This window comes from Musca vetustissima, unplaced genomic scaffold (assembly GCF_032173495.1).
Source record: "Musca vetustissima isolate MV318-11 ecotype Yass unplaced genomic scaffold, APGP_CSIRO_Mvet_v1 utg57021, whole genome shotgun sequence".
Classification (NCBI taxonomy): Eukaryota; Metazoa; Arthropoda; class Insecta; order Diptera; family Muscidae; genus Musca; species Musca vetustissima.
Window position 1 is genome coordinate 48,910 of NW_026888309.1, and position 17,217 is coordinate 66,126.

Below are 17,217 nucleotides of genomic sequence, written 5' to 3' on the forward strand. Positions count from 1 at the left end.
GAATGTGAAAAGGTGATAGAGAGACTATTTTATAGACAATTTCATTCAGAGAATATTTGTTAAAAATTCAACCTTGAGAAAATATTCCTTAAAAGTCCACGCCTATAGAGCGTCATTGTCCTAAGAAACTATTCTTAAAAAATCCACGCCTATAGAGCCTCATTGCCCTGAGAAAATATTCTTTAAAAATCCACGCCTATAGAGCCTCATTGCCCTGAGAAAATATTCTTTAAAAATCCACGCCTATAGAGCCTCATTGCCTTGATAAAATATTCTTTAAAAATCCACGCCTAGAGTTCTTCCCAGCCTTGATAAAATATTCTTTAAAAATCCACGCCTAGAGTTCTTCCCAGCCTTGATAAAATATTCTTTAAAAATCCACGCCTAGAGTTCTTCCCTTCTTTAAAAATCCACGCCTAGAGTTCTTCTCAGCCTTGATAAAATATTCTTTAAAAATCCACGCCTAGAGCTCTTCCCAGCCTTGAGAAAATATTCTTTAAAAATCCACGCCTAGAGCTCTTCCCAGCCATGAGAAAATATTCTTTAAAAATCCACACCTAGAGCTCTTCCGAGCCTTGAGAAAATATTCTGTAAAAATCCGCGCCTATAGAGCCTCCTTGCCTTGAGAAAATATTCTTTAAAAATCCACGCCTTAGAGCTTTTCCGATCTTTGTGAAAATCTGATTTATTTTTTTATAGGAGAACCGTTCTTTTGGATCATGCCGTACACCCTCGGGTGAAGAGGGCACCTGCCGTCACATTGTCTATTGTCGCATGCCCGAATTGAAGGATGACGTATGGCGTTTGGTATCACATTTGTGTGTCATTCAGGGAAGGTAAGGATCAATGGACTTCTTGGAGTAAAATAATGGGGACCCTCAAAGGGTCCTCCAAGACCCTTATTTGGCCATAATCCCAAATCTCATTTTTTCTCCATCCAGCACAATTGGCATGTGTTGCCCTATGCGTATTTTAGATCGCCTGGGACCTCAAATTCTCACCAATGAAGATGTTACCGAACCGCGTGTTGTCAACGTGCATGCCGAACAGAGAGGTTGTGGTGTAACGACGAAACAATTTCCTCGAGTATCACGTGGACGTCCGGCGGAACCCGATGAATGGCCATGGATGGCTGCCCTGTTGAGACCAGGTCTCCCACACGTCTGGTGTGGTGGTGTCTTGGTGACGGATCGTCATGTCCTAACTGCCGCTCATTGTGTTTATAAAATCAAAAAGGAAGATATTTTTGTTCGTCTCGGCGAATATAATACCCTACTGATGAATGAGACAAGGGCAAGAGATTTCCGTATTGCAAATATGATAACCCACATCGATTATGATCCTCTGACCTATGAGAATGATATTGCCCTGATACGTATCGATAGACCGACAATATTTAATACCTATATTTGGCCGGTTTGTATGCCACCGATTGGTGAGGATTGGAGCGGGGGTATGGGCATCGTGACCGGTTGGGGTACACAGACATTTGGCGGGCCGCATTCGGATATTTTAATGGAGGTGAGACACTCACTGAAACCTATATATACCCTATTGGATCTAATGTTCTTCTTTTATAGGCATCCTTGCCCATTTGGAAATTGCAAGATTGCCGTGACGCCATTGTGGAGCGAGTCCCCGACACTATGCTCTGTGCCGGTTATCCTGAAGGTGGCCAAGACTCATGTCAAGGTGACAGTGGTGGCCCGCTGTTGGTTCAATTACCCAATAGACGTTGGGTCACTGTTGGCATCGTTTCCTGGGGTATACGTTGTGGTGAACCCAATCGTCCGGGTATGTATACCCGTGTGGATCGATACTTACATTGGATAATTGAAAATTCCGATATCTAATTGTCGGATTTAAGTGTTATGCCGTATTTTATTATTGTCATATAAATATAAATATATAAATCAGGTTAAGTTGTCTAATTAGATTTAAGGTATATAATTTTTTCAAGAAGTAAAATAAAAAAAACTGAAAAAAATATATTTTTAAAAAATTACTTTTAAGAGGCTTAAGTTAGGGATGTACGGTTGTTAGTAACAACCCTCCACTCGAAGACTGATGTCCATTGTGGTCATCCTTTTTACCTGTAAAGATAAAGAGAAGAGAGAGTGGAAGAGCGAGGGAAAATATTGTGAGAGAAGGAGAGCGGAGAAATGGTTAATTTATGCATGCCAGATTTTTTACAAAGCCTAGGATCTGGTTGGAGTCTATTTTAGAGAAATGGCTAGATTATCAATTTCATATCTTCCAAACTGTTTATGTCTTCTGCCGATCAGCGATGGACATTTACAGAGAATATATTCAATTGTTTCCAGCTCTTCTTCGTCCTCACATAGACGACAATAATCCTCTCCGCCGGAGTCCCACTTCGAAGTGAGAGGTCGAATCTTGCAGTGACCTTTAATGATTCCCACAATGATTTTGATCTCTCTCTCTTATTATGTGCCAGCAGCTAAGATATTCTTTTGCGAGAGAATTCAGCCCAGATAGATTTTGAGATTTTGCAACCAGGTTCTCTCGGTCATCTGTTACCGACTACCTAGCAGAAGAACAAGCGGATTTTGCCAATGAAAAAGCCAATGGGTGGTTTCACAGATCTCTCAATCGGAAGATTGGACGATTGTGAGCCACCTCGAGCAGATACTTCCCAGTTCATAACCCCAGAGTCGTCCATATTAGTGAGGGTTATGTCAATGACTTCACCTCTCACTCTATTAACGAACGTTGGTGTGTTGCCGCTATTACCAATTCTAAGATTATAGCAAAGTATAAACTCAAAAATGGACTCACCTCTCGTGTCTCGTGGCCTTTTTACGGGCTCTCCTTCGGTCCGACTTCGACAGTCCCCTACCTTCCGTCTTTGTGAATGCTGGTATCTGGGAGTTCTCAATACTCAATTAACCATTGCGGGGTACTGAGGGCTTAGAAGTCGCAGGCACCAGCTTCTTAGGTGTACTAGAACCTCCGACAGATTTCTCATTCTTTGAAGGAACTACCGTGATGGTCTTTGTACTGGGTCGGGGGATCTTTTCAATCAAGAAGTCCCTCGCAATATCATTCGGATCGTTCCTGGAGAACTTCCGGATGAATTTGAGGATCCTCTTGATTAAAAGGAACTCCTTTACCGTGATGTAGTCGCTGTCCCGTCCGATACATTTTGGCAGCGATATCCTTGGCATCGACTTGTCTAGCAGTTACTGGTACTGGTGAATTATCCATCTTAACGACGGGAGTGTCATCAGTACCAGTATACGATTTTACAGCCAACTGCCTGAGTAATTTCGCGACATCACTATAGGCCGTGGAGATTGAGTGTAGACAGCCAGGGTTTACTTCCCTAGTCAGCAACTGGAAGGACTCTCCTTGCTTCGGAGGAGACGCCATGATCGCTACTTTGTTTTTCACCGTAGTGCTAATCACCGTAGTTTCCATGATGTCTTCCTCGTCCGACAAGGGCGAGTCATCCCAGAGCTGATGCTCTCCTGAGGGGAGGGTGGGATATTAAAATTCGGCTCCATAAAAAATGCTGTGAGGGGTTGAGGTCGACCCTGTCATAACCTCTTACCATGGCAAGGACTTGTCATCTAAGTGTGAATAAGCTTGGTATCAATAAGGCTCCGTTCTAATACAGTCGGGACCCTGACAGCAAACCGTAGAACGCTGATGGGCACGAGGTCGCATGACACCCCAGCGTTAGGAGGGACACTTTTAAAAGGTTGTGACCCAGACCTTTTGAGATGGTTATATAGGGGCGCCATTCTCGCCTCGTCGGCCCAGGGATCATAGGCACTCGGTCATTTCTTCCGAGATTCTCCCCCTGAGCCCGCTGATTGTCCGCGACTGTTTATTTGTTATTCACAGCTACCCAATGAATAGTATTGAGCTTCCCACTATCCGCAACCTATGGACGCGTCCGTTAGCATTCAGCTCCGCTCCCCAAAGGCGGAGAAAAATAGGCTTAGGCTTGGGAAAATAAAAAAATCCACGCCTTAAAAAGCTCTTCAAATATTGGAGAAAAATATTCTTAAAAAAATGCACATATCGAACTCTTTAAACCTTTAGAAAAAATCCTTTAAACTCTACGCTTTTTCACAGTGGCCACAATGTGTTTTTTATTGTTGTAAGTTTTTCTTTGTTTTAAAACTATTTTCGTTTTTATTAATAATATTAACAATTACATGTCTATATTTTTATATATATTTAACTCACTATAATTAACAATTCTATTGTGTGTGGATTTCGAAGTGTCTTTTTTACATAAAAATTGTAAAAAAAAAACAGAAGCAAAAAAACAAACAATAAATGTAATAAAAAGCAGTTACAAATATAACAGTTCCTTACAATTACATAATACAATAAAAAAAATAGTTTCGTTTTGGTTTTGTTGTTTTTTGTATGAATGATGAGAGAAAGCAAAGAAGTCAAACGCGAAGAAAACAAAAAATGAAATTAATTCCTTTTCATTAAAATATAAACTCGTATAATGCTTAGCATTAATGACATTATGGATGATTATAAATCGTAACTATTCTATGGTTATTGTTGTTGCTGTTGTTGTTTTTGTTCTTCCTGATGGCCAAAGGCAATCCGATAGACATCATCGTAAACGGAGGCAAAGTGAACTTCTAGGCCATCAGTGATAAAGGCGGGTAATTCATCGTAATCTTTGCGATTTTCTTCGGGTAGAATGATGCATGTTACGCCACTGCGTTTAGCCTGGAATCGGAAAAAATATACAATTAATTATAACACAAAAAATCACCTATCTGAAATATAGGTCTTACCGCAATAGTCTTTTCCTTGATACCACCCACAGGCAGTACTCGGCCTTTAAGTGAAACTTCTCCAGTCATGGCAATATTTTGTCTGACAGGTTTATTCAAAGCCAATGACATAAGGGCGGTAACAATGGTGACACCAGCACTGGGACCATCTTTGGGTGTGGCACCCTCAGGAACGTGTAAATGAACATTGCTGGAATAAAAAAGAAATATTTTTTTTAAAAGCATTTTATAAAATTCCACTTGAAAAAATATTTTTATAAAAATCCACGACTTGAAAAAATATTTTTATAAAAATCCACGACTTGAAAAAATATTTTTATAAAAATCCACGCCTTGAAAAAATATTTTTATAAAAATCCACGACTTGAAAAAATATTTTTATAAAAATCCACGCCTTGAAAAAATATTTTTATAAAAATCCACGACTTGAAAAAATATTTTTATAAAAATCCACGCCTTGATAAAAATATTTTTATAAAAATCCACACCTTGAAAAAATATTTTTTATAAAAATCCACGCCTTGAAAAAATATTTTTTATAAAAATCCACGCCTATAAAAAATATTTTTTATAAAAAAAAAAATTATTTTTTATAAAAATCCAGGCATTGAAAAAATATTTTTTTAAAATCCACGCATTAAAAAAAATATTTTTTAAAATATTCTACGCCTTCAAAAAAAAATATTTTTTTATGAAAATCCACTCCTTAAAAAAATATTTTTTAAAATATTCTACGCCTTGAAAAAATATTTTTTAAAATATTCTACGCCTTGAAAAAAATATTTTTTATGAAAATCCACGCCTTAAAAAAATTTTTTTTATAAAAATCCACGCCTTGAAAAAATATTTTTATAAAAATCCACGCCTTGAAAAAATATTTGTATAAAAAATCACGCTTTGAAAAAATATTTTTATAAAAATCCACGCCTTGAAAAAATATTTTTATAAAAATTTACGCCTTAAAAAAATATTTTTATAAAAATATACGCCTTGAAAAAAATAATTATTTTTCAAAAATCTACGCCTTGGAAAAATATTTTTATAAAAATCCACGCCTTGAAAAAATATTTTTATAAAAATCCAAGCCTTGAAAAAATATTTTTTTTTATAAAATCCACGCCTTGAAAAAATATTTTTCTAAAAATTCACGCCATGAAAAAATATTTTTATAAAAATCCAACCCTTTGAAAAATTATTTTTATAAAAATCCACCCCTTGAAAAAAATATTTTTATAAAAATCCACGTCTTGAAAAAATATTTTTATAAAAATCCAGGCCTTGAAAAAAATATTTTTATAAAAATCCACGCCTTGAAAAAATATTTTTATAAAAATCCACGCCTTGAAAAAAAAAACATTTTTCAAAATATTCCTCGCCTTGAAAAAAATATTTTTATAAAAGTCCACGCCTTGAAAAAATATATTCTAAAAAATCTACGCCTTGAAAAAATAGTTTTTATAAAAATCCAGGCCTTGAAAAAATTTTTTTATAAAAATCCACGCCTCTTGTTGTCCTTTAGAAAAATATTTTTAAACATTTAATTTAAAAATTTATGATCCAATACTTACGTGGTATCTAAGAAATTGTTACTGGCATCGACGGTACTCATATAATTCCGTGCAACAGTTAAAGCGATTTGTGCCGACTCCTTCATAACATCTCCCAAATTACCCGTGACATTAACACTGCCACTGGCTCCTTCCGATTTCGATGACTTCACCAAAGAACGTGGCGCTGTTTCAATATATAACGCTGAACCACCCATGGCGGTCCATGCCAAGCCCATAACAACACCGGGAGGTGTTTGTTCATACATACGATCCGACGAGAAAACATGTTTACCCAAGAATGTTGTCAAATTATTGGCATTCACTTCGAAGTGGTCACCTTCCTTTTGCACCAATTTAAAGGCTACCTTGCGTACAACTTTCTCAACATGTTTCTGGAGATTACGTACACCCGATTCACGGCAATAACTGCGGATCAGCGTATTCAAAGCATCATCGGTAATGGTCAGTTGTTTCTCATCGACACCACAATCACGCATAGCTTGAGGAATTAAATATTGCCGAGCGATGGCAACCTTTTCCTCAGCCACATAGCCAGACATTTCGATAAGTTCCATACGATCACGTAGAGGTTCGGGAATGGTATGGATAACATTGGCCGTGCAAATGAAAAGTACCCGAGACAAATCGACCGGAACATCCAAGTAGTGATCGAGGAAATTGGCATTTTGTTCGGGATCTAAGAGTTCCAACAGGGCAGAGCTGGGATCGCCTTGATAGCCGCTATAAAATAGGGAATATTTTTTAATAAATTGTGATTTTTATGGAATTGCGATAATTGCTTACCGTCCAATTTTATCCACCTCATCAATAAGTACCAAAGGATTTTCAGTCTTGGTCTTTTTAATGCATTGAATAACCTTGCCGGGCATGGCACCAACATAGGTACGGCGATGGCCCTTGATTTCGGCCACATCTGTCATGCCACCCACACTGAAACGGAAATATTCACGGTTCAAAGCCCGGGCAATGGAGCGAGCTAAACAAAATAAAAAACATGTAATTAAATTTTGGAACCCGAGTTCTATAAAATGTTCACTTACCAATACTAGTTTTACCCACACCAGGAGGTCCATGGAAACACAAAATTTTACCCTGTGTTGTACCCTTCAGCTGTGAGACGGCAATAAATTCCAAAATTCTCTTCTTGATGTCATCCATACCGTAGTGGTCGTGATCCAAAATCTCGGTAGCCTGTTCTAGACTAAGATTCTCTTCGCTGGAAACACCCCATGGCAACGAAGTCAACCAATCCAAATAGTTACGGGTCACATTAAATTCCGAACTATGTGATTCAAGGAAATTCAATTTATTCAACTCTTCATCGATGACAGCCATAACATTTTCTGGGACATTTTTATCCTTCAGTTTTTCACGATATTTTTCACCAATGGCATCCTTGTCATCCTTCTCGATGCCCAGTTCCTTTTTGATGGCTCGCAACTGTTCGTGTAGAATATATTTACGATGTTGTTGCTTGACTTTCTCCTCAACTTCGCGGCCGATTTTCTGTTGCAATTTCGAGAGTTCCAATTCTTTTTTCAAAATGGCCAAGGCCAAGTGAAGACGTTTGGTGATCTGGAAGGGGAAAAGGAAGAAAGGAGAGGCTTAAAAAAAGATTTTTTAAAAAAATCACGTCTTAGGAGAGCCTTGAGATTTTTTTAGAAGAGCCTTAAGTTTTTTTTTTAATCCAGGCTTCGTTACTTACATCCATTTCCTCCATAACTTTTTGGAGTTCTTCTGGATCGGCAGCCGACAAGGAGGCACCCAAATCGCACAGATACACAGGATTATCAACGACACGTTGATTTTGATGCAACATTTGTTGTAAACTTTCCCTGTAATAGAAGAAAACCAATTAATTACCCTTCCATAGAAAAATTTTAACCATTCACCTACCTATACAGCGGATTCATAATAACAATATCGCGTATGGTCTTAATAACCTCTTGCGTCAAGGCCTTAATTTCCTCAGTCTGCTTGAAGTTATCATGTTTAACATTGACAACTTCAACCATTAGAACTGGCATTGGTTCGGAAGGAGCTTCAGGTTCCGTAGATGCTGTCGACTCTGTGCTGGGTTTTTCCTTATCCTCAGTTACAGTTTCACTGCTTGTACTGGCCTTAGCATCTTCAGGTGTTACAGGAGTCTTCACGACATTAGCATCATATAATGTCTCAGTGGTTGAGGTAGTTGTCGTTTCTTCTGGTGGTACTTCACGTTTTTGCAAACGTCCTGTTCTTGCCTTTCTGGCCATTTTACGACGTTCAAGTTCGGTATTGGATTTGCTGCCGGTACTACCAGTTTTTGCCGTTTCATCTGCTGGTATTTGCATTTTAATATTAAATAGTGGATAATGTATTGTTGTTGTTTTTTCTGAGTAGAAACAAGAAAGAAATGAATCGGAGATATAGAAAACAAGACATATAAAATGTATACTCCGATTTGGAACGAGAATACATAATGAATGAAATGTTGGGAGAGCAGATGGTGGGGAATGTGTGTGGAGAGGACATTACAAGATATGAGATCCTATATACAACAATTATAAAGGTCATAATTTCGACTGGGCACCCCAGCTTTGTATAAAGCTTACTTCGGAAATTAGCGTGATTTCAATGAGTTTCCTAAAACAAATGTCCCTCTGGAGAACTTCTACAGATAGTAGACGAATAAACTAAATGTGTATAGAGGTCTTCTGAAGGGTTTCTTTAAATCTTATCTTATGACTAAGGAGGTCCCCATGAGGGGGACGTTTTTTTTTGTAGATATGAATTGATGAAGGTCCTAACATATGGAGGTTGTGTAGCTTTTTTTGTGTAGTATTCTTGTTTGATTTAATCTATTCTGGTCTTGTAGTGTGCTTTGAGGGCCTGTGCCATATGCTGGGCAGACATTCTGCAAGTGGTCATCAATACGTGCCTAATACGAATTGAGACGACTGCACCATCCTCAAAGCATTTGGGCCAAAACTACTCTGGGCAGATGACGTTCTTCAGCTGCGATTGGTGGGGGTTAGCTCCCAGGACGGCATTCACTCTGTATTCATTCAGCCCTGCATCAACTGCATACCGGTATGAATGCTATTTACACCTGCTCGATAGGCAACTTGATCTAGACGTTCTCTTCTATAACGTTGGACTTCTATCTCTAAATCAAGCGGATCCTTCCTGAAACGCCTGTGTTCGGATGATAGGATTAGCAGGTACTGCAACCAAAGTATATTCCTATGCTGACATAAGGGAGGGATCTTCGTCTACTCATGAAGATAGTCCACTGGTGTCATGACGAGGCACCCTGTGCACTTTCCAGGGCGGCACTAATATCCGCAGACCACTGATATCAAATAGCTGGCCACAGACCGACCTATCTCTCTGTAAGAGGTCTCTAGGACCTTGTTCCTACATTAAACATATCGTTGTGATGTGCACGGACGATTTGAACATACTGTCGAATGTGACCCCGAGAATTTTGGGGTAGTTGGTGCTCAAAATTTTATGCCCCTTGACCTGCATATTCTGTGACATTCTCATCTCCGCAGTCTATGTGGTGAACAATGTGGCCGTAGATATCGTGCTCACCACATGGACTGCGGATATGAGAATACCACAGAATTTGCAGGCTTCGGGAACAATGTGGGTGGCTATCAACAAATTGGGGACATTAATAAGGTTGGTGAACTCTCTGAATCATAGTCATTTTGCTTTCCTATTGCAGCGTTCAGAGGCGATGAAATGGATCTGCTGATGGAGACGATTTTGGGAAGGTGAAAAAAAAACGGACTCCAAGTTGACGTCATTTATCAGACCGGCTGACATAATGCTTATGTCCGGCTAATTGTGACACTCTCCCCTAATTCTGGTGGTGGCAAACTGATAACTTCTGCACGGTAAATGAGAATATATACCGTGCAGAAGTTATCAATTTACTCCGCCAGCACTGTTCTCCTCTGGTAATTACCTAGGACGGAATGCCACAACTCATGGGTAGAATTGAAATGTTAGGCAAATAAACTAAATACATTCCATGTCTAGCTAAGTAATGCTAGGCCTCCACCTTCACTTCTGGTGCGATCCTTCCTCAGAACTTTGTAACCCTCATCCATTTCCTCCACCGCCGTGATTTATGAAATCCACTATCTCGTTTATTTTTTTATATAGAAATCCTCATGAAGGCCATATTTCAAATATTTCATGGTGATCTCCTTATGGGAGATGGGTTTCTCCTTATGGAGGTCATCGTCAGATATGACTTCGAGGAGCTCTTTCTTAAGTAAAATCCCTATTGGAATCGAGCATTCCATTCGCCTAATATTGGTTTCGTAAATATTGGAAATTATAACCATTTATGGGGGAGGTACCGGAAGGAGTGGACCAATGGGACCCATATTCGGACTAAAGAGATCCTAATTTTTGAATCTCCACAGAGATTTTCAATGTTTCTCTGATAGGGTTTTGATCTCATCCGATACAAAACAATTGTGAAATTAAAAAATTTACTAAGTATTTTATAACACAATTTGGCAACCCTATATAAGCAAACCCCCCCTAAAAATTCTCTTACTGAAGTATTTCTCTTGAAAATTCAAATCAAAGAGAGAGAAATCTTCCTCTCTTTCTCCCTTCATCGAACAGCTGAGTTCCAATGTTTTCTTTTTTTCTCGGAGGGAAGATGACTAGATAATGAATGGATGAATGAAAATACATCTCAAATAAATTAATATTTCAAAATATTTACCTTGTGGCACAAGTTCTTCCAGAATTTGCCCTGTTATCTTGATACGTCTGTGGGCGACCACAACCATACGCAACTTATCACCCAAATCTTGAAGTTCTTGAATTTGGGCAAAGGTACCCACTTTGTAGACATCATCCAGATTTTGTACCACTTCCGCTTCATTTGTGCTATCTTTTTTAAGGAAGACACCAACATAGGGTTGATTCAGAGTCACTTTACGTCTAATCAAATCAATTAATTGGGGATTGGTGATCTACAAAAACAATCGAACACGAAGTTAATTGTCAACAAACTTTATATAAGCACCGCCAGCTGACTGGGAAGAAGAACTCTACACTCACCTCCATAATTTTCATAAAACGAGGAAACACTGGATTACGATGTGTCGTCAACAGTGGAACATGTGGCCACACCTCCGGCACCGCAACAGTTGCCGGTAATTTTTGATCTTTGTTGACAATAAAATCCTGTGCATCCAAGAGATCTTCATCTTCGCCCTGCTTGTTATTACTGCTGCAAAATGTTCTCGAACTTACGGCCCCCAATGCCGTTCGCAACTGTTGTTGTTGTCTCTGTAGCTGAGCATTGAAATTGTTTCTCGCAATCAACACCGCCGAGGAGTTGCGTGGAGAAGCCACCCGGAATGCCTGCAATTGGCTAATCTGGCGAACATTGAAAAGGCGCTGTTTTGTAACCAAACGAGACAACATTTCACGGAAACTTTTTCTTGATTCGACACGCACAAAATTACGAACTAAAAATCAATCAAGTTGCTGATGCAATGTTCAATCTATCTGGACAAAAATTTTCGGCCAAATAAATGCCCGTAGTACCGCTCTGCTTCTTTATCAGACTTCTTTACGCCGCAATTTCTCTTTACTATCTGAAAGAAGAATCGGAATGGAAATTTGACATTTCGATTATGTGATTTCGTAAGTGAAATGTCAAAAATGTAAAAGAGGAAAACAGTGGGGAAGAGAGTTTTTTGACATCATGTGCATGGCCCTGTTATAAAGGCGTTTTTATTTATCAGTGAACATTTCGCCTGTGATTGCGGCGAATTCATTTACCGGTAAATATTTTAGCAATAATTGTTACAGAAAATGAATATATTTTAGAATATTTGAATATATTTGTTGATATTTTGATATTTATTTCTCAAATAATATACAGTTTAATTAACATTAAATAAATATTGATATTTTTAAATCGTTTTCGGTAAATAAAAATATTTACTTGAAGTCTAGGCTGTTTGTTTATGCTTTCTTATTGTGAATGAAAAATCACAATACTCGTTTGTGTGTGGGCTTGTCATAGCTGTGTTCGTGTATTTTCCATACCATTTGATTGAGGTTATAATAATTGAGTTCGCAACGGAAATTCGATTTTTTTTTGATTATTAGTAATTAATGTTCAGTTCCCATATTGCAAGAATCTAATTTTTTTCGATGCCAAGGAAAAATGGTTATCGTTGTAAAAATGTTACATAAATTTTTTCTGTAGAGTGAAATTTGCAGTGGGGTTAGGGAATACCTAAATTAGATCCATATAAAATACATATACTTACTTATAGCTTTGATCCCCATAGAGGGGCTGAAAAAAAGAAGACACGTGTATCGGCGTTTTGAAAGTTTACGTCGGGGGTAACCTAATTTTCGAATTATGATTTATTGAAATCCTTGCATTTTAGGTATATAGTGTATATATATTATTGATAAAATATCGAGGAATATTTTGGTACACAATTTTTACTCTCAACCGGCTCATTGAAGGGTTTTTTTTCTGTCCCCTTAAGGTGCTCAGAATATTCTACAGAAATGTGCGTCATAATGTTTTACTATAAGTCTCAGAATACACTAAAACCCATGAATCAGCCTAAATGGTAAAAATTAAAAAGAAAAACAGAAAATCTTTTTAGGGTTAAATCGTACTTATTACTAGTTTTTACCTTCTTCTTTTTTAAGCTCCTCCTTGGAATTTCCCGGTGATTTTTTTGTGTTGCACAGTGTAGTAGACGCATCTTGAATGAATTATATCGCTTATTTTGGATGGGTACAAATGTACCACGGTTATTGATCTACGTAGGTAATAACTTAAAAATTTATACAAATTATTGTTCTGTTCCTGTACTTTTTTAATAGTAAATCTATTAAAAGGGAAACATTTCAAAATTGCTCTCAGAGTTTAAAATAATTTGAAAAGTTCGGGAACGCAAATCTAGTAAATATGCCAAAATTAGATGACAATACTTCAAAATCAGCATAACAGCCAATCAGAAGTTTGCATTCCTGTTTACCATTTTTACTCGGACAAATTTTTCGAGTAAAAAGTTTACAAAGAGGATGCCATTTTGTTTTGTGTTCGGATAAAAAGTTGCAAAACTTGTAAAATTAGTAGATTCTTTTAGGCCCAATAATAATGGCCCAATAATAATGTCGTCCGATAATGCAAAATGATTTTACCCCATAGGTCCAGCTGTTGTTGAAAATAAATGCCAAAAATGTTGCAAATTAAAAGAAAAAAAAAAAAATATATAAATGAAAATCTCCCAATTTTGAAGAGCTTGTTTAGTAATACTTTTTTAACATTTTTTTTACAAGAATTTGTGTAAAAATTTTTATGAATCGGTTTATTTTTACAAAATGTTTTTAACATATCACAGTACAACAACCGTTGTTTATTGTAGAAATTCGTCCATGCGGCTACCTTACAAATTTGCTTATAATATTCGCCTCCTACACGACCTTTTTAATGGACGTTGGTTATTTCGTTAGTTACACCTTGAAACAATTATTTTAGACCCAGTAGATGTGGCAATTCACTTCGAAATTCGAATTTTCTAGTTTAGTAATAATTAATGTTATAATAATTGTTATTATTTTATTTTCGATATCATAAACGAAACATTTTTATAGTAGTAACAATTTGTACATTCATGCAAGTTCTGGAACCGAGATAATTATATAATGATGAATGATAATTTTCGAATTTCTCTAAAGGTTCTATTTAGTATTAATATGCGACTCAATGTTTTACTTTAAGGCTATATTTTCTACGGCGGATGTTGACGTCTCAAGGCCATATACAAAATCAGAAATAGCATTTTTCTATTGCATTTTCGTCAATACAAGAACGTTTGGTCTTATACATATATGCAATTTCAAACCATATTAAAGGATAATTTTTTTAAGACAAACTCAAAAACATTTTATAGACATTAATATAGCACTATCTGTATATGGCCGAATGTGCCCACTTTAAAATGTCGAATCTACCCCGATGGTACTTTTTATAGTTTTTCATTTCATTTTTTCTTTCAATCTGCTAAAACCATTACGACAAACGACATCATAAAGGAAAATTAGTTATCGTCGTTAAAAAGTAGATTCTTGCAGTACCGGAACAGACCATATATTTTTAATTATTTTTATGAGAGTAAACATTGTAATTAACGGCCTAAACATTGTAATTAAATACCTACGATATGGAATGGAAATATTACGAAAACATCTGTAAAAATACAAAAAAAGTGAATCTAAATGAGATTTCAAACTTTGCGAGATTTATTTTTTTTGATATTCGATACCTATGGATCAAAGCTAGTGATTTCCAATGAGAGCTTCAAATCGAAAACGTCAATGCTGAAGGTGTCCCGATGCCGTCGCCCTGTCGCTTACACAAAAAAAATAAATAAATCATCATTTATGAACGATTCGATATTGAACGAGAACGATATTGAGATTTCACTCTTTTACTACTATTAATGAAGTACGGGAACAAAACATAGACTTTTCTATTGTGAATTAAATTGCACAATAATATTTCGCTTCTTCAAATACATGGTGTAAAAGGTCACAAAAGTTTTGTTTTTCCAAAATTCAATTAATAGAATATATAGATTCTTGTAGGTTATCGAATTTTTATGACTTTGAATAAAGAAAAATGTTCATGTATGTTTTTATAACAAAATATATCCTTTTTGAGTGTCAGTAAATTGGTATTTTTATTAAACAATTATGATATGAAATATATTTTGGCAAAATATATATTTCATCACTTTATATGTTGTATCATGTTCTGCAAAAAAAATGCCTTAAAAAATCCATTTAGCAAAATGCTGTTTGATGTTTTTACTTAACGCCTAAAAGTATGCTATACATTATTGCATGCGTGGTTTATGCGTGTTAATGAAATGTTTACATTCAATGGATACAATTTCAGTATATTTAATAAAAATATTAATTTAGAATTATTATCTATCCATTTATATAAATTAAATTGATTTTTAAAACCATCTAAAGAAAATACTCTGATGACAGTATTTGTATGTCTTAAAAGACCTAGAATATATATCCTATATACAACATCTTCAATTTGGGAAGCGAGAAGGGAGACTTTTAAAGCCAATGTAGAATGTAGAGAAGGATGAGGAAATTTTTATAAGAGATCAGAAGAAAGACATAATACAGGAAAGAAATCAAAATTAATGACCGACAACGTAATTATTTATAGGAATTAAATAAATAAATTTTTAAAAAGGACAGACAGCTAAACTTTTTCTTTGAATTTATTTATAGAAGAATTGAAGAAAGTTATTTTTTCTGTAAACAATTTATATTGAAGATCTGAAGGTATTTGTTTTATAAGGAACATAAAATCTTCTCAACATTAAAGGGCTAGAAAGTGTCCTATAAAGGCAGAAGTATCGGGGAAAATTACTAGGAAATCTTCGATAGACAAGCTAAAATCAAGGCAGCCAATTATATTTTTATAGATGAAGTGGAGGACCAGTGATTCTTATATAGAGGGGTATGCCTTTAAATGATAGCAAAGAATTTTTTTCTTCCAGAGCTGGGAAATCTTGGAAAACGTTGGAAGTCTTTTTGAAGCAGCGAAGCAGATGAAAGTATTTTTTTATACAAACAGGGCTGGGAGTTTTTATAGAGGTTTAGAAAAAGTAAGAGGGCTGGAAATATTTTCAGAAAACTATGGATGGATGTCTTAAAACATCACTAGAGATGGATGGTATTTTTAAATGACCACATATGACAAGTTTTGGAGCACTTCGTAGACAACTAGAGCTGGGAGTCTTTGAACGGCCGCTTCTATAGACTACCTCAGAGGGACTACAGATGAAAGACTTTATAGACGACCAGAGGCAAAATATGGGAGTATTTATAAAGGATTCAAGGATACAAAATTAGATTTATTATAGACTACCATAAATGTAAATTTGTGTGGCCTATCAGATACAAAGACGGACAGGTATTGGGCAGGAATACATGGTCAAAGATTGGGAGCTATAGACAACCAACTCACCAAAATAAACATATTAATAGCTGTGCGACACAAAAAATTTTATTAAAGAGCCGATTTCGGAGCTTTAATGGACAACCAGAAGTAGATTTTTTGGTTTTTGGTTTAGAATAATAGATATGGGAGGTCCATACAGGCGGATTGGGATATTTAATAGAAGACCCGAAATGGGATTCTTATTGAATTAGTAATTTGAGAGCTTTTGTAGACGACTTCATAAATTATTTTCTTTATATAAGCTTTAAGATTATTAAAATTTTAATTTCTATAGACAGCCAGAGATGAAAGTTTTTTTTTTTTTTAAAGATCGGATAATGCTATCCTCATAAGTAAACTGACATACATAAATAAAGGCAGTTATGTCTGAGTACTTATGATGTACTAGAAATAGGAGTCTCTACAAATCACATGATGTGGATATTTTGGGTTCTAATGGGTTGTATCCCCCATATACAATTATTGATGTGCCAAAGTGGCGGTAATATGGGTTATTGAAGTGACTGTAATATGGATTCCTGGTAAAAAAAAAACTGGTAAAGACCCCTTTATAATGCTCTCCAGTTTTGTAAAGTGGCTGTAATATGGATTCGTGGTGAAAAAACTCGTAAAGGCCCCCTTATAAATGATCCTCTTTATTTTCCGTATGCTCAGTTTTTATAGTTTTCAACAATGTAATTTGGGTTGTACATAAAAAATTCGGACCTGCCGAACTTAATGATGACATGAAGTTACTAGAAGTTGAAGTCTCTATCACCTTAATACCTCATCTAAAAATTAGCTCTATGCAAGAATTTATCAACTA

The 17,217-nt window shown here is 36.2% G+C and overlaps 2 protein-coding genes across 2 annotated transcripts; one reads left to right on the forward strand and one right to left on the reverse strand.

The window, feature by feature from the left end:
- The first annotated feature begins 690 nt into the window (after positions 1-690).
- Positions 691-1,856, forward strand: LOC133336149 (venom protease-like). Its single transcript, XM_061544444.1, has 3 exons — positions 691-836; positions 942-1,521; positions 1,581-1,856. The coding sequence occupies exons 1-3, from the start codon at positions 775-777 to the stop codon at positions 1,851-1,853; spliced, it is 915 nt and encodes a 304-aa protein (XP_061400428.1). The 5' UTR covers positions 691-774; the 3' UTR covers positions 1,854-1,856.
- A 2,689-nt stretch (positions 1,857-4,545) lies between these two features.
- Positions 4,546-11,668, reverse strand: LOC133336144 (lon protease homolog, mitochondrial). The gene is made up of 10 exons (XM_061544441.1): positions 11,441-11,668; positions 11,100-11,352; positions 8,578-8,738; positions 8,261-8,538; positions 8,070-8,199; positions 7,405-7,939; positions 7,148-7,340; positions 6,362-7,084; positions 4,794-4,983; positions 4,546-4,725 (listed from the first exon to the last, which is right to left on the reverse strand). Exons 1-10 carry the CDS (start codon positions 11,453-11,455, stop codon positions 4,546-4,548), a joined length of 2,658 nt encoding a protein of 885 aa, XP_061400425.1. The 5' UTR covers positions 11,456-11,668.
- Positions 11,669-17,217: the final 5,549 nt, after the last annotated feature.

Excerpts from the sequence above, each read along its gene's own strand:
- LOC133336149 (XM_061544444.1), top strand. The coding sequence starts at position 775 with ATGCCCGAATTGAAGGATGACGTATGGCGTTTGGTATCACATTTGTGT. Across the intron at positions 837-941 it reads TTGTGTGTCATTCAGGGAAG|CACAATTGGCATGTGTTGCC; the intron begins GTAAGGATCAAT and ends TTCTCCATCCAG. Across the intron at positions 1,522-1,580 it reads ATTCGGATATTTTAATGGAG|GCATCCTTGCCCATTTGGAA; the intron begins GTGAGACACTCA and ends CTTCTTTTATAG.
- LOC133336144 (XM_061544441.1), bottom strand. Across the intron at positions 8,200-8,260 it reads ATTATGAATCCGCTGTATAG|GGAAAGTTTACAACAAATGT; the intron begins GTAGGTGAATGG and ends CTTCTATTACAG. Across the intron at positions 7,940-8,069 it reads AAGTTATGGAGGAAATGGAT|ATCACCAAACGTCTTCACTT; the intron begins GTAAGTAACGAA and ends TTCCCCTTCCAG.